This window comes from Rhinolophus sinicus, chromosome 17 (genome assembly GCF_057876585.1).
Source record: "Rhinolophus sinicus isolate RSI-liver-muscle chromosome 17, RSI-T2T, whole genome shotgun sequence".
NCBI lineage: Eukaryota > Metazoa > Chordata > Mammalia > Chiroptera > Rhinolophidae > Rhinolophus > Rhinolophus sinicus.
This window is the reverse complement of record NC_142517.1, coordinates 165,225,185-165,243,936: the sequence shown is the minus strand read 5'-3', so window position 1 is coordinate 165,243,936 and position 18,752 is coordinate 165,225,185. Positions and strand designations below refer to the sequence as shown.

The 18,752-nt window shown below is 32.4% G+C and overlaps 1 protein-coding gene across 1 annotated transcript in view; it reads right to left on the bottom strand.

The window, feature by feature from the left end:
- AGPS (alkylglycerone phosphate synthase) overlaps positions 1 to 18,752 on the bottom strand; it is a 122,639-nt gene that overhangs the window by 46,754 nt on the left and 57,133 nt on the right. Inside the window, exons 10-11 of the mRNA XM_019739330.3 lie at positions 18,517 to 18,625; positions 5,809 to 5,936 (exon numbers count right to left, since the gene is read on the bottom strand). Coding sequence (XP_019594889.2) covers positions 5,809 to 5,936; positions 18,517 to 18,625 — 237 coding nt within the window. The remainder of the gene's footprint in view (positions 1 to 5,808; positions 5,937 to 18,516; positions 18,626 to 18,752) is intronic.

Sequence of the window (18,752 nt, the reverse complement as noted above, 5' to 3'; positions counted from 1 at the left end):
TGGGAATTTAAAACCAGGAATTTACTTGAATATAAAACCTGAAAAATAAAAAACAACCACTTTGATTAGTCTTGTTTACTTAGTAGAATTCTCTGAAGTAACTTCAAAAGCAACAGATTTCTCAACCTAACCATTTTCTCCAAAAATTGGTCCTTATAAGCAACACATGAAAAGATTTCTGCAAAATCTGTTTGTACAGAGCCAAGTCATACCTCTTTCTCATCACAGAGAAAACTGGAACATACACTTCAGATGAGATATATTAATTATTCAAGAAAGTATCTCTTGGTTTACTAGTTACTGTCAAAAGAAATTCAGTATTAACATATTTTAATTGTCTGTAGGATTTTTACTATTCTAATTTCATTAAGAATAAACTATAAAATATAAGCACTGAATGGTAGTACTATACCTCTGGTATTTTGGTTAAGGAATGAACTGCCTTTGAATTGAAAAGGTTTGTTTCTTCAAGGAGTAAATCAAACTTTCCATGCAGATTCTACAACAGCCCAAATTTGTGAGCTATAAGACTATTCTGGAGATAAGTCTAGTAATCTCATACTGTTTGTTTCGAAAGCCAATGCTTCAAAGCCAAACCCTTTGTACACAGTTATACAAAAATTTAAACACAAAAAATTTATCATAATAGGCAATATCCTTAGTGATTATTAGAAGACAAGAACTATTTAACTTAATATCCTTTTATGTAGTATCCATTGCACAGTGTTGGATATAAGGTTAAGACCATGCTATTTCATATAAAAATACATAATAAAACAAAATTTAAAAGTTCAAAAAGGGTCTGTGAAAAAAGAGAATTTTGTTAAATGAAAATTTCTAGATATAAAAACTAAAAATGTAGACAGAATTAATTCTTCCAGTAACTAATAAATCAGAATTGATACTATAAATCATACTATATTTAAGGCTATTGATACAACTGGTTAGTCCTACTGGAAATGACATAATGGCTTGCAGTGAGGAGTCTACATTGTAAACAAGACCTCTTTTTAACAAGAAAATTATCTCTTGGTTGTAAAGAATGAAATTATATATATTATAGGTAGATATTTCCCTCCTCTTATATTAAGGGAAGACCCAAGAGATAATGACAAACACACTGAGTGTCCTAGTCATAATTTTGCATTTTCAGTTTAGTAAAGGTGTAATGACTTGTTCTAAGTAGCTCCTGGTCAAGAGTATGTCATAACTGTCCGTAAGTTTAATACATTTTGCTGGGTCACACAAGAAAGAATCCAATTGATCAAACATTTGGCTAGGTTATTCTCTGCTTCAGAGGGAGAAAAATACAATTTTTTTCCAAAAAAACAATTTAAAATAACAATTCCACTTTCCATATGTAATAAATTATTTCCAAGAATTACTGTTGAATATAAGAAAAGTTTTAAATGTTTTAACTTCTTTCAATTTATTTGAACCCCTCCAGGATAAATCAAGTTGAAAACAGAACGATTCAAAATTGAGATGTAACATTCTGAGGTGTCAGACATGAACTATGTATTTCTTCCCAAATTATCGTCTACACTCACTAGAAAAAAACACCCTATCAGTTTAAAATTGTTTAAAATGAAAGTGGTGGTATGTATAGAAAGGGCCACCCCTTGTCCAAAGGTAGTGAGAGACAAAGCTGCCTTTTAATCTATAATTCTAAAAACCTAGTTCTGATACTGAGAAAGACAGTTTTCAGAGTAACGCATACTAATTTATGCCACACATACGGTCACTGTATCTTGTTAATGGAACAAATGTTCCTCTCTGAATACCATTGGGCATAAGCCCTAAGTTTTACTGGGGGGAGGAAAAAACTCAAACTTCAAAAATTGCTTTTGAGCTCATTTCAACACTCAGCTCTCCTGTCAAGTCATTTGAAAACAAACAACCGATTATAAGAGAAAAATAAAATATATCTGACATTCTGACTAAAAAACACAATTTTTTCCGTCTTGAGCGGCTACAGTAGGAAATCTACTTTCTGAGAAAGTTTTTTTTTTTTCAATTTTTGCAAGATTTTATTTGAGTCAAACTGACATGCTGGGAAGCAAGATCTCAAATGTTTTGTCTGAGAAAGTCTTAAAAATCACTTACCCATCTACTGAGTAAAGCTGGAGATTATACTGGACTGCCACTTATGAGATAGAATCACATTAATCTTCCACTAAATCTTCCTTTCTAGCTCTTCACAAGGTAGTGAAGTACTGAAAGAGGGTAATTCCTCACATGGACAAAGATCAGAGGAGAGACCTTAGCAGAATCCTGCTGCAGCCAGCATAAGGTTGTTCAATTTATTCCCTTCAGCAAGAACAGTGATGAAAATAAACACAGAGCCCACGCTGCTATTTGTGAACAATCACAGATGCTCCTTTCCAAAAGGTACTCATCCAAAATACAGTTTCCCATTTCTAAAGCAACTTGAGTCTGAAAATACTGCAAAAATGGAAGTGCTATGAAATGACAGTGAGGAATTACAAGCAGCCAACTCATTATTCAATCAGGAATTTGGCACAATCATAAAGTATGTACTGTCGTCTATTTTAATGGATCTTAATTCCTCTGCTATCAGATGAAAATCTGAATCGCAAATTGAACAATGACTAGTGCCAAAACTTGGTAATTTCCTCAATTTTCCTGCCTGAGAATTCTGTTATGAAGCAAGGCAGCACATACAGTACCATTCTATACATGTAAGATTTGTACATTCTATAAATTAGTATGTGAATGTCCCTAAACCATAATGCTAGCATTTACTCATTTCCAGAGAAGGTAAATATTAATACCTCTCTCCATGTGCATTATAATATTAATAGGTTCCCCAAATAGTGAGATATCTCAACTGTTTCATTCATAAGGGCAATGTTTACTGATTTAAAATATCTATCTAGGCTTTTTAATCAGCTTCAACTAAGACAAGCTTTTTAGTTGCATGGTACTTATCTCTAAAAATTGTCTATTATTAAATACAAAGAATCAAATTTTTAAAGCTATAGATTAAAAATAAGCTTTCTTTTTGATCTGCTTTTTAACCACAGGGTGGCACTTTCTAGCAATCATCACCTTTATTTATTCCAAGGTAATTCAACATAATTTTGTGTAGTGAATTTAGATTATGGTAATTGTGTAACTATCTAAATAATTTTTTAAAGCAAACAAAAGGGCAATGTTTACTGATTTATTCAAGGATGAAGGAAAATTTCACAATTCTTCTCTATTACTTTCTATCAGGGCATATTCATCTGTGACAAAAACTACATCAAATTGTACCAACTATTTATGTTTAAATCCAACATTTTCACTGCCATAAAATTATAAATTTAAGATTTTGATACATTTGTGCATTATTTCTCATTAATGAAACCTAAAATACATTTAGATGTATTTGCAATGTGGAAAAGCAGATGGAGCACTCAGTAATGCATTAAATATGTTTATCTGTACTCCAAAGATCATATAACACTTTTAAACAAATTATTAAGTCTTTTTTCTACAGAGTAGAGATACTGTGCAGGGGTAGAATTGGCCAACACAGACTGAATGTGACCTCATTAAGACCTTTTGTTGAAAATACATACAAATCAGACTACTTTTATAAATTCTATAATTACGTTTTAAAACTTAATTGGGCATTCATGTTTATTTTGCTATACAAAAATGGAGGCAATAATGGTCAATTAAAAAGTTGTCATTCAAAACTTGAACAAGAGACATAATCTGAACTATATCTTTAATAACAAACCTTTTTGGGTGGGGAATAGTCAAGTTTGACAAAGGTAAAAAGTAAATAAAAATAAAAGTACTTAACACAAAGAATAAATTACAATACAAAGTAAAAATACTGGAATAAAAAAAATCACTCATTAAGGAATATTTTAAGTTAACAAGAAAATATAATCTAGTCATGAAAAATGTTTGGTTTCGTTTTGATTTTTAATTGGTGAACTTATGGTTATTTTCTTAAAAAATAAACCAAAAAAAACCTAGCTTCCCATTTTTCTAGGCATAAATCATAAAGCTCTGCAAGTAGTTCTTTTATTTCTTAATACTTAGAATATCTTAAATTTGAAGTTACTTTTCTTGGCATTTAAATGAGCAAAGGGTTTAGCAACATATGTCAGAACACACTTGTGCTTTCCTGCCCAGTGCTCAGATATGCACTCCTAAAACTTGTCTCCATTCCTCCTTTACTCAATCATCCTGCTTTTAAATATTGTTGCCATCTCATTATTTTAGCAAACATAGCATAATACTTACTATATCACAACTTCCTAACCACAATACAATATCCCCAAAGTTCTTGTGAATTAGAAGCTCTTTTACGTAAGGATTCCAACTGTTAACATTTACTTCTACTTTAACTCCACCAAAGTAACCTGCCACAAATTCAAACTGTTCATTCCAGGACTATACTTCTTCTTAAACTCTCCCCGCACTCACCCAGGAGTAAAACAATTAAGATTAAAGGGCCTACAGCTAAGTCTTGATAGGAGAAACAATCTAACTGATACGTAACTGAAGCTACTTGAAAATGATAAAAACTATCCTTGTAAACTGTTAGATTCGGTGATCACATAGCTGGACTTCCTAAAAGTGCCAACTGTCAGAAAGAATGAATGTCTCAGAAAGCAAAAGTGAGCGTATGAGATAAAGAGCACAGGAAATGATAAATAAATACGTGGGGAAATATAACATTTTTTTTGTGCCTATTTTAAATTTCTTTAAAACATTAATAATGGTTCTCTTAGGATGGTGGGAAGATAGGACTGTTTACCAATTTCCATTTCAGTACCTTACAAAGCACCCACTGAACATGGAGTACTAGCTGGACAGAATTCCTTTGCCTCAGCAGATCCTCCCTCTGCACTGACAGCCTGAAGCTGATCTACATGGGTCACATCAGAAAGCTCCTGTGCGCTCACGATTCTCATCTAGTATAGGGTAGCTGATGGGAAGTACAAACTCCAGGAGTTTGGAGAAAGCAAGAAGAGGCTGCAGTATAGTCTCTTAACTCCCTCCCTGCGGGGAAATGTTGAAATAAGGATTTCTTTTTCACAAACCACTGTAGTTTAAACAATGAAGCAAATGCCTAAAGAAATGAAAAAATTTCCACACTGATACACAGAACTAAATACAGAAATAAAATTACCTGGCATTATCTATTCTTCTAAAAACCCTTGATAATATTAACATATCCCTTTTTTTAAGTAGGGAAGAGAAAATGGGAATTCATTTTAGCTTATAGCTAAATATATTATATTATGCTATACTATATTACTTAATTTAAGCTATAGCTTCAGTAATATTATAAAACAAAGTAGGGCATAGTAGCAGCACATTCTAAGAACTGATAAAGTTTGATTACCTATATGTAATTTCTAATTTTGGGGACACTGCTATTCAGCCATTAATTTCAATAAATGTCTTAATTTAAGAAAAATAAATATTACTTCAATTAATCACAAAATATATTACCCCCAAAAAACTTAAGAAAACATTCAATAAAAGGCAGAGTCATTGGAAGCCATCGACCCAAATACGTATCTTACCTTGGCTTACAATTGTACAGCACTCTTTAAACCAAGAAATAGGTGTATAATTACTGAAAGAAATAGCAACTGCACTTGAAGGAATGATTTTACAACATTACCTTTTCATATAGGGCTGGATAAAAACCACAAATATAACACAACTAAATATGAAGATTATATGTGACATACCAAAATCAATTATGCAGTAGAATTTAAGAAATGTAAATATATATGGGTGGGTTTTTTTGTTTTTGTTTTTGTTTTTTACCTGTTTTGCAATTTCCCTTAAACAGGCTACTCCTTGTTCAAAATTAGGGAAAGCTACTGAGCCATACTTTTGGTATTCAGGGATTGGTCTGATTTTTATTGTAGCTTCTGTTATCACACCAAGAGTTCCTGAAAAAGAAGGGGGAATAATCCAATATGTCACATGCCAATTTTCTAAATCATATTTAAATCTACTGTAGCTATTTATTCAATTAATGTATTCTATTGTTCATATTTAAATCTATTTAATATATTCTGTTTGGGAATAATGGCTACCCAAGCTTTTCTAGAAAAACAGCTAAACAAATTTTGTAATTTCTAAAAAAAGTTTTTAGACCACATTTTTCTTAGTTATATGTGTATATGTGTATATATATATATATATACACACACACATATGTATATATATATATTTTTTTTAAACATTTTTAAGGTAACTTTTCTCCAAGAAAAAATAGTTTTAAAAATATTACAACTTATTAAAAGAAAAATAAATATTTGAAAAGCAACAGGTTTTTATATCTCATATGCATTCAGACAAAAGTATGTTTTGATATTTGCCTATTTTTACTGTAAGAACAATTTATTGGGGCAAAAAGAACCTAACTCCCATGAAAACTTAAGATGACAGAAGAAATCGAGGGGCTATTTATTTACACCTTGCCTTTTGCCTTAGGAATTCATACAAAGACAAAGGCAATACTGAGATACCCTTGTAAGAAACAAGAAAACAGATATTTCAGAGACAAAAGTTATAAACATACAGCACAAGAGGACCACCAAGGAAACAAATATTCTTTTCTTTATTACGTGGAGCAGTGGGGGACAAATCAAAGAGGAAGAAAACAAGTTCAATATAATTGTATGATCTAAATATTAAATATCGATGCTAAAAATATTTGAAGAGATGTGGTTAAAAACAATTGTATTCATAAGCCAAGCTTTTCAAATTGGTTTCTGATGTACACATGGTAGAAATTAATACCATTAGTAAACTTTCTGAGAATCATTAAAAAAAAGAACACAGAGGGCAATCTTTGAAATTGTAGAACTTAATTACAACACTAGAAATAAATGAAAAGTATCACAAAAATCAAAGTTTCCAATAAATTTATAATATACCTAAGATAAAATGTCAATATATAATACAAGATTAAAAACTACTGAGTCCATAAAAAGCAACTTACATTAGATCACAAAATGTTCATTACATACACAAATAATTTCATACTGAGATATCAAATATGACCCTATTGTGACGTGCAAAATCACAAAAGTTCTGCAAATTTGGCCCAATTAATATTTGAATAAAAAATAGATATATCTTGTACATTTTAAAAGATAACTAAAGCAACTAGACTTTCTCTTTTATTTTAGTATCTTTTTTGAGATATAATTCACAGACCATGAAATTCACCCACTTAAAGTATAAAATTCAATGGTTTTTAGTATATTCACAGATATATGCAACTATCACTACAGTCTAAGTTTAGAACATTTTCATCACCCACAAAAAGAAACCCTATATCCATGAAACAGTCATTCCCCATTCCCTTCTCCACACACCTCAGCCCTGGACAACCACCAATCTATTTTCTGTCTCTATAAATTTGCCTATTCTGTACATTGCATATAAATAGAATCTTAAAATACAGTCTGTTGTGATTGGCTTCTTTCACTTCGAAAATGTTTTCAAGGTTCATCCATGTTATATAGTATGTATTACGTACTTCATTCTTTTTTAATTGCTGAATATTGTTCTATTTTATGGTATAACTCATGATTGCTTAACCATTCATCATCAGTTGATGGACATTTGGATTTCTACTTTTTTTTTTTTACTAGATTACCAGTTTATCATAAAAGGATCCAACTCAAAAATAGCCAGATGGAAGAGTTGTATAGGGCAAAGTATGGGGGAAGAGGTCAGAGTTTTCATGCCCTCTCCAGACACCATACCTTCTCAGCATTTCCATGTGTTCACCAACCAGGAAGTTCTCCGAAACCCACATTTTGGGATTTTTATGGAGGTTTCATTACATAGGCATGATCAAATAAACCACGGCCATTGGGATAAATTCAACACCCAGCCCCTCTCCCCTCCTTAGAGGTCAGGGGATGGGGCTGAAAGTTCCACAGGTTAACACTTTTAGGCTGCTATGAATAATGTTACTATGAATATATGTGTACAAGTTTTTGTGTGGACATGTGTTTTATTTTTTCTTGGATGTATACATGAAGACTTTCTTCATTTCAGAAAAAACTTTGATCCTATTTCATGTAATACTTGGTTGGCCCTTAGCTACCTTTGACTGAGGTTAAGTTTCAGGTGAGTGCAGCCAAAAGGTGGTGGGGGGCTCACCTCCTGCACCCAGCCTTAACTGGTGGGACAGAGTCTCTACTTTGAGTGTGCACTAATACTGGGGCCACACTGCCCTAATGCTGGCTGGTATAGGGCTGGTATCTTGTCAGAACAAGCCAATCGAGAAGACCTACTTTCCTTCCTCCTTCCTCCTAGCAATCAGCTTCTAAAGCAGGAGTGCCCTCAGAGAAAAGCATGCCATTGTCCCCACTCCTACCTCCAGAGCATGGCTCAGAGATTTTTGTCTGAGAAACAAGCCATAAAACAGCTCTTATCTCTTTCCAAAAGAAATTATTTGCAACAGAGCACGGAAAAGTTCAAGCCTAAGAATACACTCTAAAATAACAAAGAATGTGGTAAAAGGCCATTGGGAGATCATAAATTTATTAGAGATGTATGTAAAACTATAGGCCAGCTAGTTTGCCTGCATAGAAACAGTGGGGACATTGGAAGTCCTAGTTAGAGCAATCAGACAAGGAAAAAACAAAAAGTCATTGAAATTGGAAAGGAAGAAATAAAACTGTCTATTTGAAGATGATATGATTTTTATATTAAAAAAAATCCTAAAGACTCAACCAAAAAACTGTTAGGACTAGTCAATGAATTCAGTGAAGTTATAAGACACAAAATTAACATACAAAATCAGTAGCACTTTTATACACAATTTATGAATTTTCTGAAAAAGAAATAAATTGATCCCATTTTACAACAGCATCAAAAACAATAAAATACTTAGGAATAAATTTAACCAAGGTGGTGAAAGATCTCTACTCTGAAAACTACAAAACACTGATAAATCAAGAAGACACAAATACAGTAAATAGAAAGCTATCCCATGTTCTTGGATGGGAAAATTAATAATGTAAAAATGTCAATACTAGTAAAAGCTATCTATAGATTCAATGCAATCCCTACCAAGATTCCAATGGCATTTTTCAGAGAAATAGAAAAAAACACTCCTAAAATTTATGGTGGTGAGAACCATAAAAGACCCTGAACAGCCAAAGAAATCCTGAGCTGAAGGCGTCACACTTCCTGATTGCAAGCTATATTATAAAGCTATAGTAATCAAAATAGTACAGTACTGGCATTAAAACAAATAGACCAGTGGAAGAGAATCAAGAGCCCAGAAATAACCCCAAGTATATACAGTCAACTAGTACTTGACAAGCCAAGAATATTCAATGAAGAACAGTCTCTTTAATAAATAGTGCTGGGAAAACTGGATATTCATATGTTAAAAGAATGAAACTTGACCCCTATCTTATACCACTCACAAAAATTGAATAAAGACTTAATACATAAAGACTTAAAGACTAAATAAATAAAGACTTAAATGTCAGACCAAAAACATTAAACTCGTAAAAGAAAATATAGGAAAAAACCTCCTTGACGTGAATCATGGCAATTATTTTTTGGAACTCACACCTAAAGCATAAACAACAAAATCAAAATAAACAAATGGGACTATATCAAACTGAAAAGTTTCTGCACAGCAAAAGAAACCATCAATAACGTGAAAAGACAACCTACAGAATGGGAAAAAGTATTTGCAAACCACATATCTGATAAGGGGTTAATATCTAAAATATATGAAGAACTCATACAACTTAATAGCAAAAAAAGAAGAAAAAAATGGGCAAACAACCTGAACAGACATTTTTCCAAGGAAGATATATGAACGGCCAACAAGTACATCAAAGATGCTCAACATCGCTAATCACTACAACAAAACAAATTAAAACTACAAGGAGATGTCACCTCATACTTGTTAGAATGGCTATAATCAGAAAGACAAGAAATAGCAAATGCTGGGGCGGATGTGGAAAAAAGGGAGTCCTTGTGCACCGTTAGTGGGATAGCAAATTGTTGTAGCCACTATGGAAAACGTATGGAGGTTCCTCAAAAAATTAAAAATAGAACTACCATATGATCCAGCAATTTAATTTTTGGGAATATATCTAAAGGAAATGAAAACACTAATTCGAAAAGATATCTGTATCCCATGTTCATAGCAGCATTATTTACAACAGCCAAGACATGGAAGCAACCTAAGTGTCCATCAATAGATGAGTGAATAAAGAAGTTGTGGTATATATGTATATGTGTATTTGTGTACACACACACACATACACACACACACACAATGGAATATTATTCAGCCATAAAAAAACGAGGAAATCCTACCTTTTTTAACAACTTGGATGGACCTGGAAGGCATTACGTTAAGTGAAATAAGACAGAGAAAGTCAAATACTGTATGATCTCACTTATATGTCAATCTAATAAAAACAAACAAACAAACAAATCAAAAACAATAAAAACACACCAACCCCACAGAAAAAGAAATCAGATTGTGGTTACAAGAGGTAGGAAGTTGGGGGAGGAGGGTTTAGAGAGAGGTGCTCAAAAAGTACAAACTTGCAGTTACAAGATAAATAAGTACCAGGAATGTAATGTACATAATGACTATACGTAGCACTGCTGTATGGTATATGTATAGGAAAGCTGTAAGAGAGTAAATCCTAAGAATTCTCATCACAAGGAGAAAATGTTTTCTTTTCCTTTTATTGTATCTACATGAGATGATGGATGGTAACTAAACCTATTTGTGGTAATCATTTTACACAACATGTAAATCAAACCATGATGCTATACACTTTAAACTTATACAATGATGCATATCAATTATTTCTCAATAAAACTAGGGGAAAAAGAAAAAAGAAAAACCAGTGGGGAGGACCCTGCCTAGGCTCAGGAAGAAATCTCAAACACTAACCTCATGAACTATTCTAAGGGATACACTTTAAATATGTGAATTTTATGGTGTATGAACTATATCTTAATAAAGCTGCTAAAAAATAGGAATAACCATTATAAGTTATTTAATTCTCAGAATAAATTACAAAGGAAACTTCAGAGTTACTTTCTTAAATATCAGCCATACATTTACCAATAGGGAAATTTTTAGAAATAGATATCTTAGACTACAGAAAAGAGTCTAAAAGACTTTCTAAACCCTTGCCAGAAAAAAAGGCAAATGGCTGACAGGTAAACTATTAGTATGATGCTGTCTCCTCATCTGCTAGCACAGAATTATCTATCACACTTAATCTGTCTTACCGAGACAGTAGTATAACTTTAATTTTTAAAGTTGCTGATTTTCCTAACACTATACGGGCAGCGACAATAAGCTTATCTGTAATTCTTTCTACCCTTTTCAACATTTTTAGAAGTTCCTGGCAGTCTTGGAATTAACACCTCAACTGAAAGTTGTTTCTATAAATAAACTGAAATTTGTCAGCCATAAATTCCTAAAGACACGAATCGTCTTTTCTATTTACTCTAATCTGCCCACAAACTACAGAAAACTTTAATAAATACTTGCTCAAACTTAAAAGTCACCAGATTGAAATTTATTAAGGAAAAGAGGTCAAGATAATCCTTGATTTTAAGTTCCCAGCTTTTTATGAAATGTTTTCTTGCATCTGAAAATACAGCCATGTGAAAACATTTCTTTGAATTATAGCATATAATATAATCCAATCTAAATATAAAGAAAAATTAGAAACCATTTAAATGCCAATTAATCAATGAGCGCCTGGTTAAATACAAGCACATTCAAGGAAAGGAATATCGGATAGCTGTCAAAAAGAATGAAAGGCTCTAAATGTAATGTTATGGTGAAAGCTTTATGAAATTAAGTATAAAGAAAAGAACAGCAAACTCCCATTTGTGTTTTTAAAAATATATACAGTCAGTATATGCTTATATATAGCAATAGTGTTTACTCTGGTCAAGGGAGACGCCTGAACGACAGGGATGGGAGGCAGATGTTCCCCTGTGTATCCTTCAGCACCTTTTGAATTTTGTACATATTTGTACATATTTTAATTGTGTACATGTAATTACCTATTCAAAATGTTAATTAAAGAATATATATATACACACATATATATACTTTTACATTAGCAGACTTTCTTTAAAATTCTAATTTATTTACATAAAAATTCCAACATACCGGTAAGAAGCGACCATATCTTAAATTTCTGTATACCTATATTCCTCATTTGTATAGTAGGTACTTTAAAGTGGTAAACCACAGCATAACACTATAAGTGATGTTAAAAAAAATAAAAAATAGTTAAATTAGACCCTGCATTATTGCAAAGTTAATGAAATAACCAAGAACAACTATCCAGCTATGAGTTCTGCAGGGAGGTCCCACTGTGAAACTAAAATCCATCCGGGTCCCAAATGCAGATTGACAGAGGGCAACTTCCGTTAAGATATATTCAAATTAAGCCAATCACAAATTTGATGAATTCACTTCATCAAAAGGTTCGTGTTGAATTTTACTATGTTAATATTTATTGATTCTTTTGCTTTGAAAATATTATGTCAGTGGAGTAACGTAAAACATTTAGATTACTTATCACTTGTTTATATGTACATGATACCAATATTTTATATCCATTTTATATAAGTTTTTACAAGTAACTCCATTAGCAGTAAGACATCACAGAGGCTAATATGTCATTTACTATTTTTGTTGTTTTAATAAAAATCTGTTACAATAAATTTAAGAATTTTCTGGTTTATAAGTTTCAAATATAATGTTTGTTCTCAAGAAAAGTAAAAGCTTCAATTGCTATTTAATATAAAATGCAAGTATTTCTTTCTGAGCTGCTTTGTGACCTTGGTTATTCATAGTAATTAAAGGATTTGCTTGAAGTAAATCAAATCTTTCATTAATTTAAAAATATATTTTCAGGTGACTTCAGGACTGAGAAGAATGGCTGTCATTGGAATCTGAATCTTTCTCCTCCCTCTACTTTTCCAAAAAATAAAAAATAAAAATAAAAACCAACAATAAGGAAAACAAAGCCACAAAGCACCTAAACCTTCAGTATTACTCAGGAAAAAAAACATACACACACACAAAAAAAAACACTACGACCTTCCAATTACATGTAAGTAGAGATAAAAAGAAAAAATTCCAATAGACTTTCTATAGCCTTCCAGCTGCTGCAAGCTTGTAGGGGCAGAGAGTGAGTGAGGGGAGACTTAAAACAATTCCATAAGAAAGAGTAGAGAGTAGCAGAAGACTTGGAGGAATGACAGACAAAATCAACCCTGGAAGCAAAAGTGTAACAGAAATGGCAAAATATTGTACAAGTCTTGGTAATCCATAGCCTTGGCTATGAGGAAGGGTTTGAAAATGGGAGGAACCAGAAATGGCAGCCCTGGAGAAGCAAGGGGAGCATCTTCAGGGAGCATGATATTTAGAGAAGTGTAGTCCTGGGTAGTCCTGGGAGACAAGGCAGGGAAGGGGAAGAATAAGAGAGGGAAATTACAGATCCCACAGAAATGAAAGAGAAACAAGACATGCCATGCCTTCTCCTACCAAAACCACCACTATCCATAAAACAAATAGCACAAAAGAGGGTAGAAATGACAGAAAAGAACACTTTCAAACTAGGAACCCTTTCCAAGTAATAAACAGGAACAGAAAAAAGCAGACCAAATCCATAAAAACTACTGCAAAAAGTCGGAAAATATAAATAAAAGCTTTTCTGTGGGTGAAAAGTCTCCCCTAAAACCAACCACGATCCTGAAAAAAACTGTAACATATTTCAAATTGAATTAAATAATGTCAAACAAGCATTTGGGGATATGAAAAAATACCTGAATCAGAAATATAAACACTAAAAACATAAATGGACAAAAAACAAGAGGAAATAAGAGATGACCAAACTCAGGTAAGAAATAGAACAGCAACAACAACAATAGAAACATAAAAAATGAAGCTTAAGTTATAAGGTATCCAAATAAGAACAGAAAATACAAGAAAGATCAAACAATACAGTGAATGTTTAAGTTAAAAAAAAAAAAATTATTACAGTAAAAGACACGTTGACATTAACCCCGTATAAATACTCCCCCTTCGCTTCGAACACATTATCCCATGGTGCTTGCCACTTTCTGAAGCAGTTCTGGAAGTCCTCTTTTATGAGTGTCTTTACTTGCATTGTTATGGCTGCCAGGATGATATGAAAAGATTAAATGTTTACCTTTCATGGTCATTTTGACTTTGAAGAAGAGCCAGAAATTGCACAGTACTTGATCTGGTGAATAAGGTGGATAAGGACACACCGTAATGTTTTTATTTGACAGAAATTGCTATACCAGATGCGATGGATGATACAGAGCCTTTTGTGATCACAAAATATGGTGAATGCTGCTGCTGAGTGCCCTCTGACCAAAAGACAAGGATCTTCAATACAGGAAGCAGCGTGTCGAACCTTAGTGACAGTGTGTGCCAAGTTTCAACTTGTTCGATGCAGTCAGTTGCGTGTTAGCTATGGTTGAAAGAAGGTGTGTTTTAAGTGTGCTGTAAATCATCCTCCATCATAACAACGCTCCATGTCACACATCACATCTGGTACAGCAATTTCTGTCAAATAAAAACATTATGGTGTGTTCTCATCCACCTTATTCATGGGATCTGGGCCCATGCGACTTCTGGCTCTTCCCCAAAGTTAAAATCACCATGAAAGGTAAATGTTTTGAATAGATTCAGGACATCAAGGCAGCCATGACAGCGCAACTAAAAACATTCACGAAAGAGGACTTCCAGAACTGCTTCAGAAAGAGGCAAGAATGATGCGATAAGTATGTTCTAAGAGAAGGGGAGTATTTTGAGGGGAATTAATGGCAATTTGTATTTTACTGTAATAATTTCTTTTTAATTTAAACATTCACCATATTGTTTGATCATACCTTATAGATTCAAATGAAAACTTAACAAAGGGCATTGAAGAAAAGCAAGAAAACAACCAAAAAACTGAAAATGAAATTAAAAAAGAAGTTGAGATAAAGGTCAGAGAAAAAAATAGTTGACATGAAAAACAAGCAAAGGAAGTCACACATGTAAAATTGCTGTCCCTGAGGAAGAAAAATCAAAACAATGGTCAAAAAACCAAATATTTAACACAATTAAAAAAAAAAAGAACAATAAAAGAAGACCTGAATATACACATAGAAAGGGTTCACTGGGTACCATAGCAAAATGACCCAGGACAATAAACTCTGAGTTGTAAAGAAGTAAATTTGAACAATAAAGAAAAAAATCCTCAGGGTCACCAAGCAAAAAGAGGAAGCATGCTAAAAAGGCCAGAGAACTGGCATCAGATTTCTTTAAAACAACATATAAAATCAAAACAACAGTGGAGCACCATTTTCAAAAAACCAGGAAGGAAAGTGTGACCCAAGGATATTATAATATATCCACGCAAGCTGTCCTGCAAGTATCAGGCCATAGGAAAACAGTTTAGAACATTCCAGAACTCATGGGATACACAAATGTGCCTCTTCTAAAGAATCTACTAAAGGATGAGATTTATTTAACCAAAAGATGACTAGTAAAACTACACAAAAGAACTGATAGTAAGCATTTCATCTACTATTTCATTCTAGAGCAAAGGCTAAAGGTTGGGTCATAGATTACAAAAAGAACTGTACTTTCAACCATTTTTCAAATAAAAGAGCAAATCATTATAAGTTACTAGTAAATTCCATACATAGGAAAAAATTCAAAGCCTTTCAAATCCTTTGGCTATTTATTGCAATTTTATTATACTGATCATGTTACAGAATCTAAAATGAGAAGCTGCTTGTTGAAAAAAATATGAAAATTCATAACACAAAACAAGACAAAAACATTACAAAACAAGACAAAAACATTAAACCTAATGTGGTTAATCACATGTGAAACTTAGTAGGGAAAACAGGATTTTTAATGATAATGCAGTCAAATTGCCCTCAAATGATTTAACTACAGCAAAACAAAGTATTGTTAAAACTGAAGAGAAAGTTTTATGATTCACATTTAAGGCAGGAGGTTATTATTTAGATAGTTCACATAGCAGATAAAAATACAGTTTACAAAAGAATATTTCACAAAAATTGACTTTCTCAATTATGCTGTCTCCTGACTTATATTAAGATAACTCTATATCACATACAGAAATGGGGGATTAGGAACCATAAATACACTTGTAAAAATCATTAATGCCAAAATAATAAAGTCACAACAATAGTGACAAATTTAACATTTGTTAAGTACTTACTACATGCTTATAAACTTCTTAGCATAATCTCATTGTCCTCACAAAAAGTTTATGAATATGGATACTTTTATTATCTCCATTTTATATCTGAGGACATTGGGCAAAGAGAATTACCTAATTTACACTAAGTCACAGAATTATAAGTGGTGAAAACAGGACTGAAATCCAGATCTGAAAGATTTTACGGTTCATGCTCTTCAGTTTCATGCTCTTAAATCATTATATCATTCTGCTTGTATATTTATAATAAAATCTCGTTTAAATACAGTAATTTACCCTAGAACATATTTTCATACATATTTCTTTGCTTACTTTATTATAATGAGTTTGCCTTTCTTACATTTATTCAATAATTTACTATTGAGGGAAGTAGTGCAGTCTTTTAGATTAAATTCAAACTATTTTAAAAGGCATAAAAAACCATATTATGATATTATGTCTCCAACCACTCTTACCATTCTGCTGCCCACTCCAGCCTACAATTAAATCTTATGTTCCCATTATACTGAAAACTGGCAGCTTCATGAAACAGACATGGCTCTTTCTCACTTCTAAGCCTGCCCACATGCAGTTCTCTCTGCAGGGCAACTCTCCCCCCACCTCATTCCCTCAACTGTGTCAGGAATTATTTTGTCCTTATCAACCTTTAAGAACTACTTGAGGTATGGCCTCTCTCGGGAAGACTTCTTAAGTATGTATGAATGTGACCTTTGTCTGTATTACTCCTGTGTTTGTCTCTATCGTGGAATTGATCATACTGTATTATCATGGTCTGTTATTTCCTGTGTCCTGAGTGTGCCAGCACAGGACTCGGCAACCAGAATTTTTCAAATTCTAATCAATGGGATAAAATGTTTGATGTGTTTACTTGAAAAGATAATTTATATTTATCGGGTTGGCTCCAACTATATATATCATCAGTATAATCGATAATTATCAGTTTTAATTGTTATTCAATTTGATGGCAAAAAGTTGTATTTTCACTTTCAGTTAACTGTTAGATAATGCAATAGTACAGAAAGTTCCAGAATAATATTTATGGAAGAACTATATTATTTAAAGGAATTTAACATATTATTTTTCTCTTTAAAACTGTTCTGGTTTTCCATAGAAGAGTATACTGATCAGAAAAGGAATAAGAGAGTAAAATGGGGCAATTATCTTAACAAAGGTTTGTCACTGGTTATCATGGAAATCAAGATCTAAGCTATCCCACTGGTCAAAACTCAGTGGTGACGACCTCTGGCATGTCACTAAAAGACATAGTTTGCCACTTTCTTTCCTCCTTGATGTTAGTGTTAAAGGTTAAAATTTATGCCCTAACACCCTAGTTAATTATGTAACTACTTTTTTATCCATGCACATAGCTAAATGTTTCAAAAATCTTTCTTTTTTCACTTTGTTCTACCTTCTGAAATTAGTAATGTATTCCTCTGTTAATTGAGAAACACTTGTTAATTTTCTGAATGTAAGGAGTATCCCTCGCTACCATTCTAAGAATTAAAAAAAGAAGCCCATGTTCATTTGAACCATACAATCCACAGTGCCTCCGTAAGTTTGCAAGAGAGAAAGGTGTTTGGGTTTTTTTGTTTTATTTTTCTGATTGGTATAGGAATTAAATATATTGGATAAAATGAAGACCTACACACTAATCTACCCAGCATCAAGTAGCCAAGCGAAGGATACTACTTAAGTAGTAAAAACATAAAAGACAAACATAAGTTTTAAAAGACATGTGAATCAACGGAATTTTAAATTCCACTTTTAAAAAAAATCAAATAGCAGTAACAAAAGATATAATTATAGAAAGACAATAAAACAATACTTTATCAGTCCTTTCTCCCTAATTATTCAGACAAGATTAAAGGATATTATAGTATAAAATGTTAAAGCAAACTGTTATAAACCCAAACAACTACCTTTCCTAATACTACTGATTAAAAACTTTATAAGAAAAATCAAATAAAACCAAAAAGACCAAGCTGTCTCTAAAACTATAAAAAAGCAAAATGTAAGAGGAAGTTTAATAAGATGTTCGCATAATAAAAACTTTATGAAGTACTAAATTAAAGTAATAAAACTTTTTAAAAATCACCATTCTTTAAATATATAAAACATGTCTTTCTTTCAAAGATCATATCACAACATCACAGATTTTCACAAAACTGAGTCACTAACCTGTAGTTTTTCATAATAAATTTGCAGTTATATTTACCTTCAGATCCCATGATGAAGTGATGGATATCAGGGCCTGTTGACATACGAGGTCCTTGACAGCTTTTTTCTATTATACCTCTAGGTGTTACCATTTTTATATGAACCACCTGTTTAATACAATGCATGATGTAAATTCTACACATTTGTCAGTGAATGTTGTGTGTGTATGTACACACATGCATATACATACATACATACATACATATATATATATATATATATATATATATATAT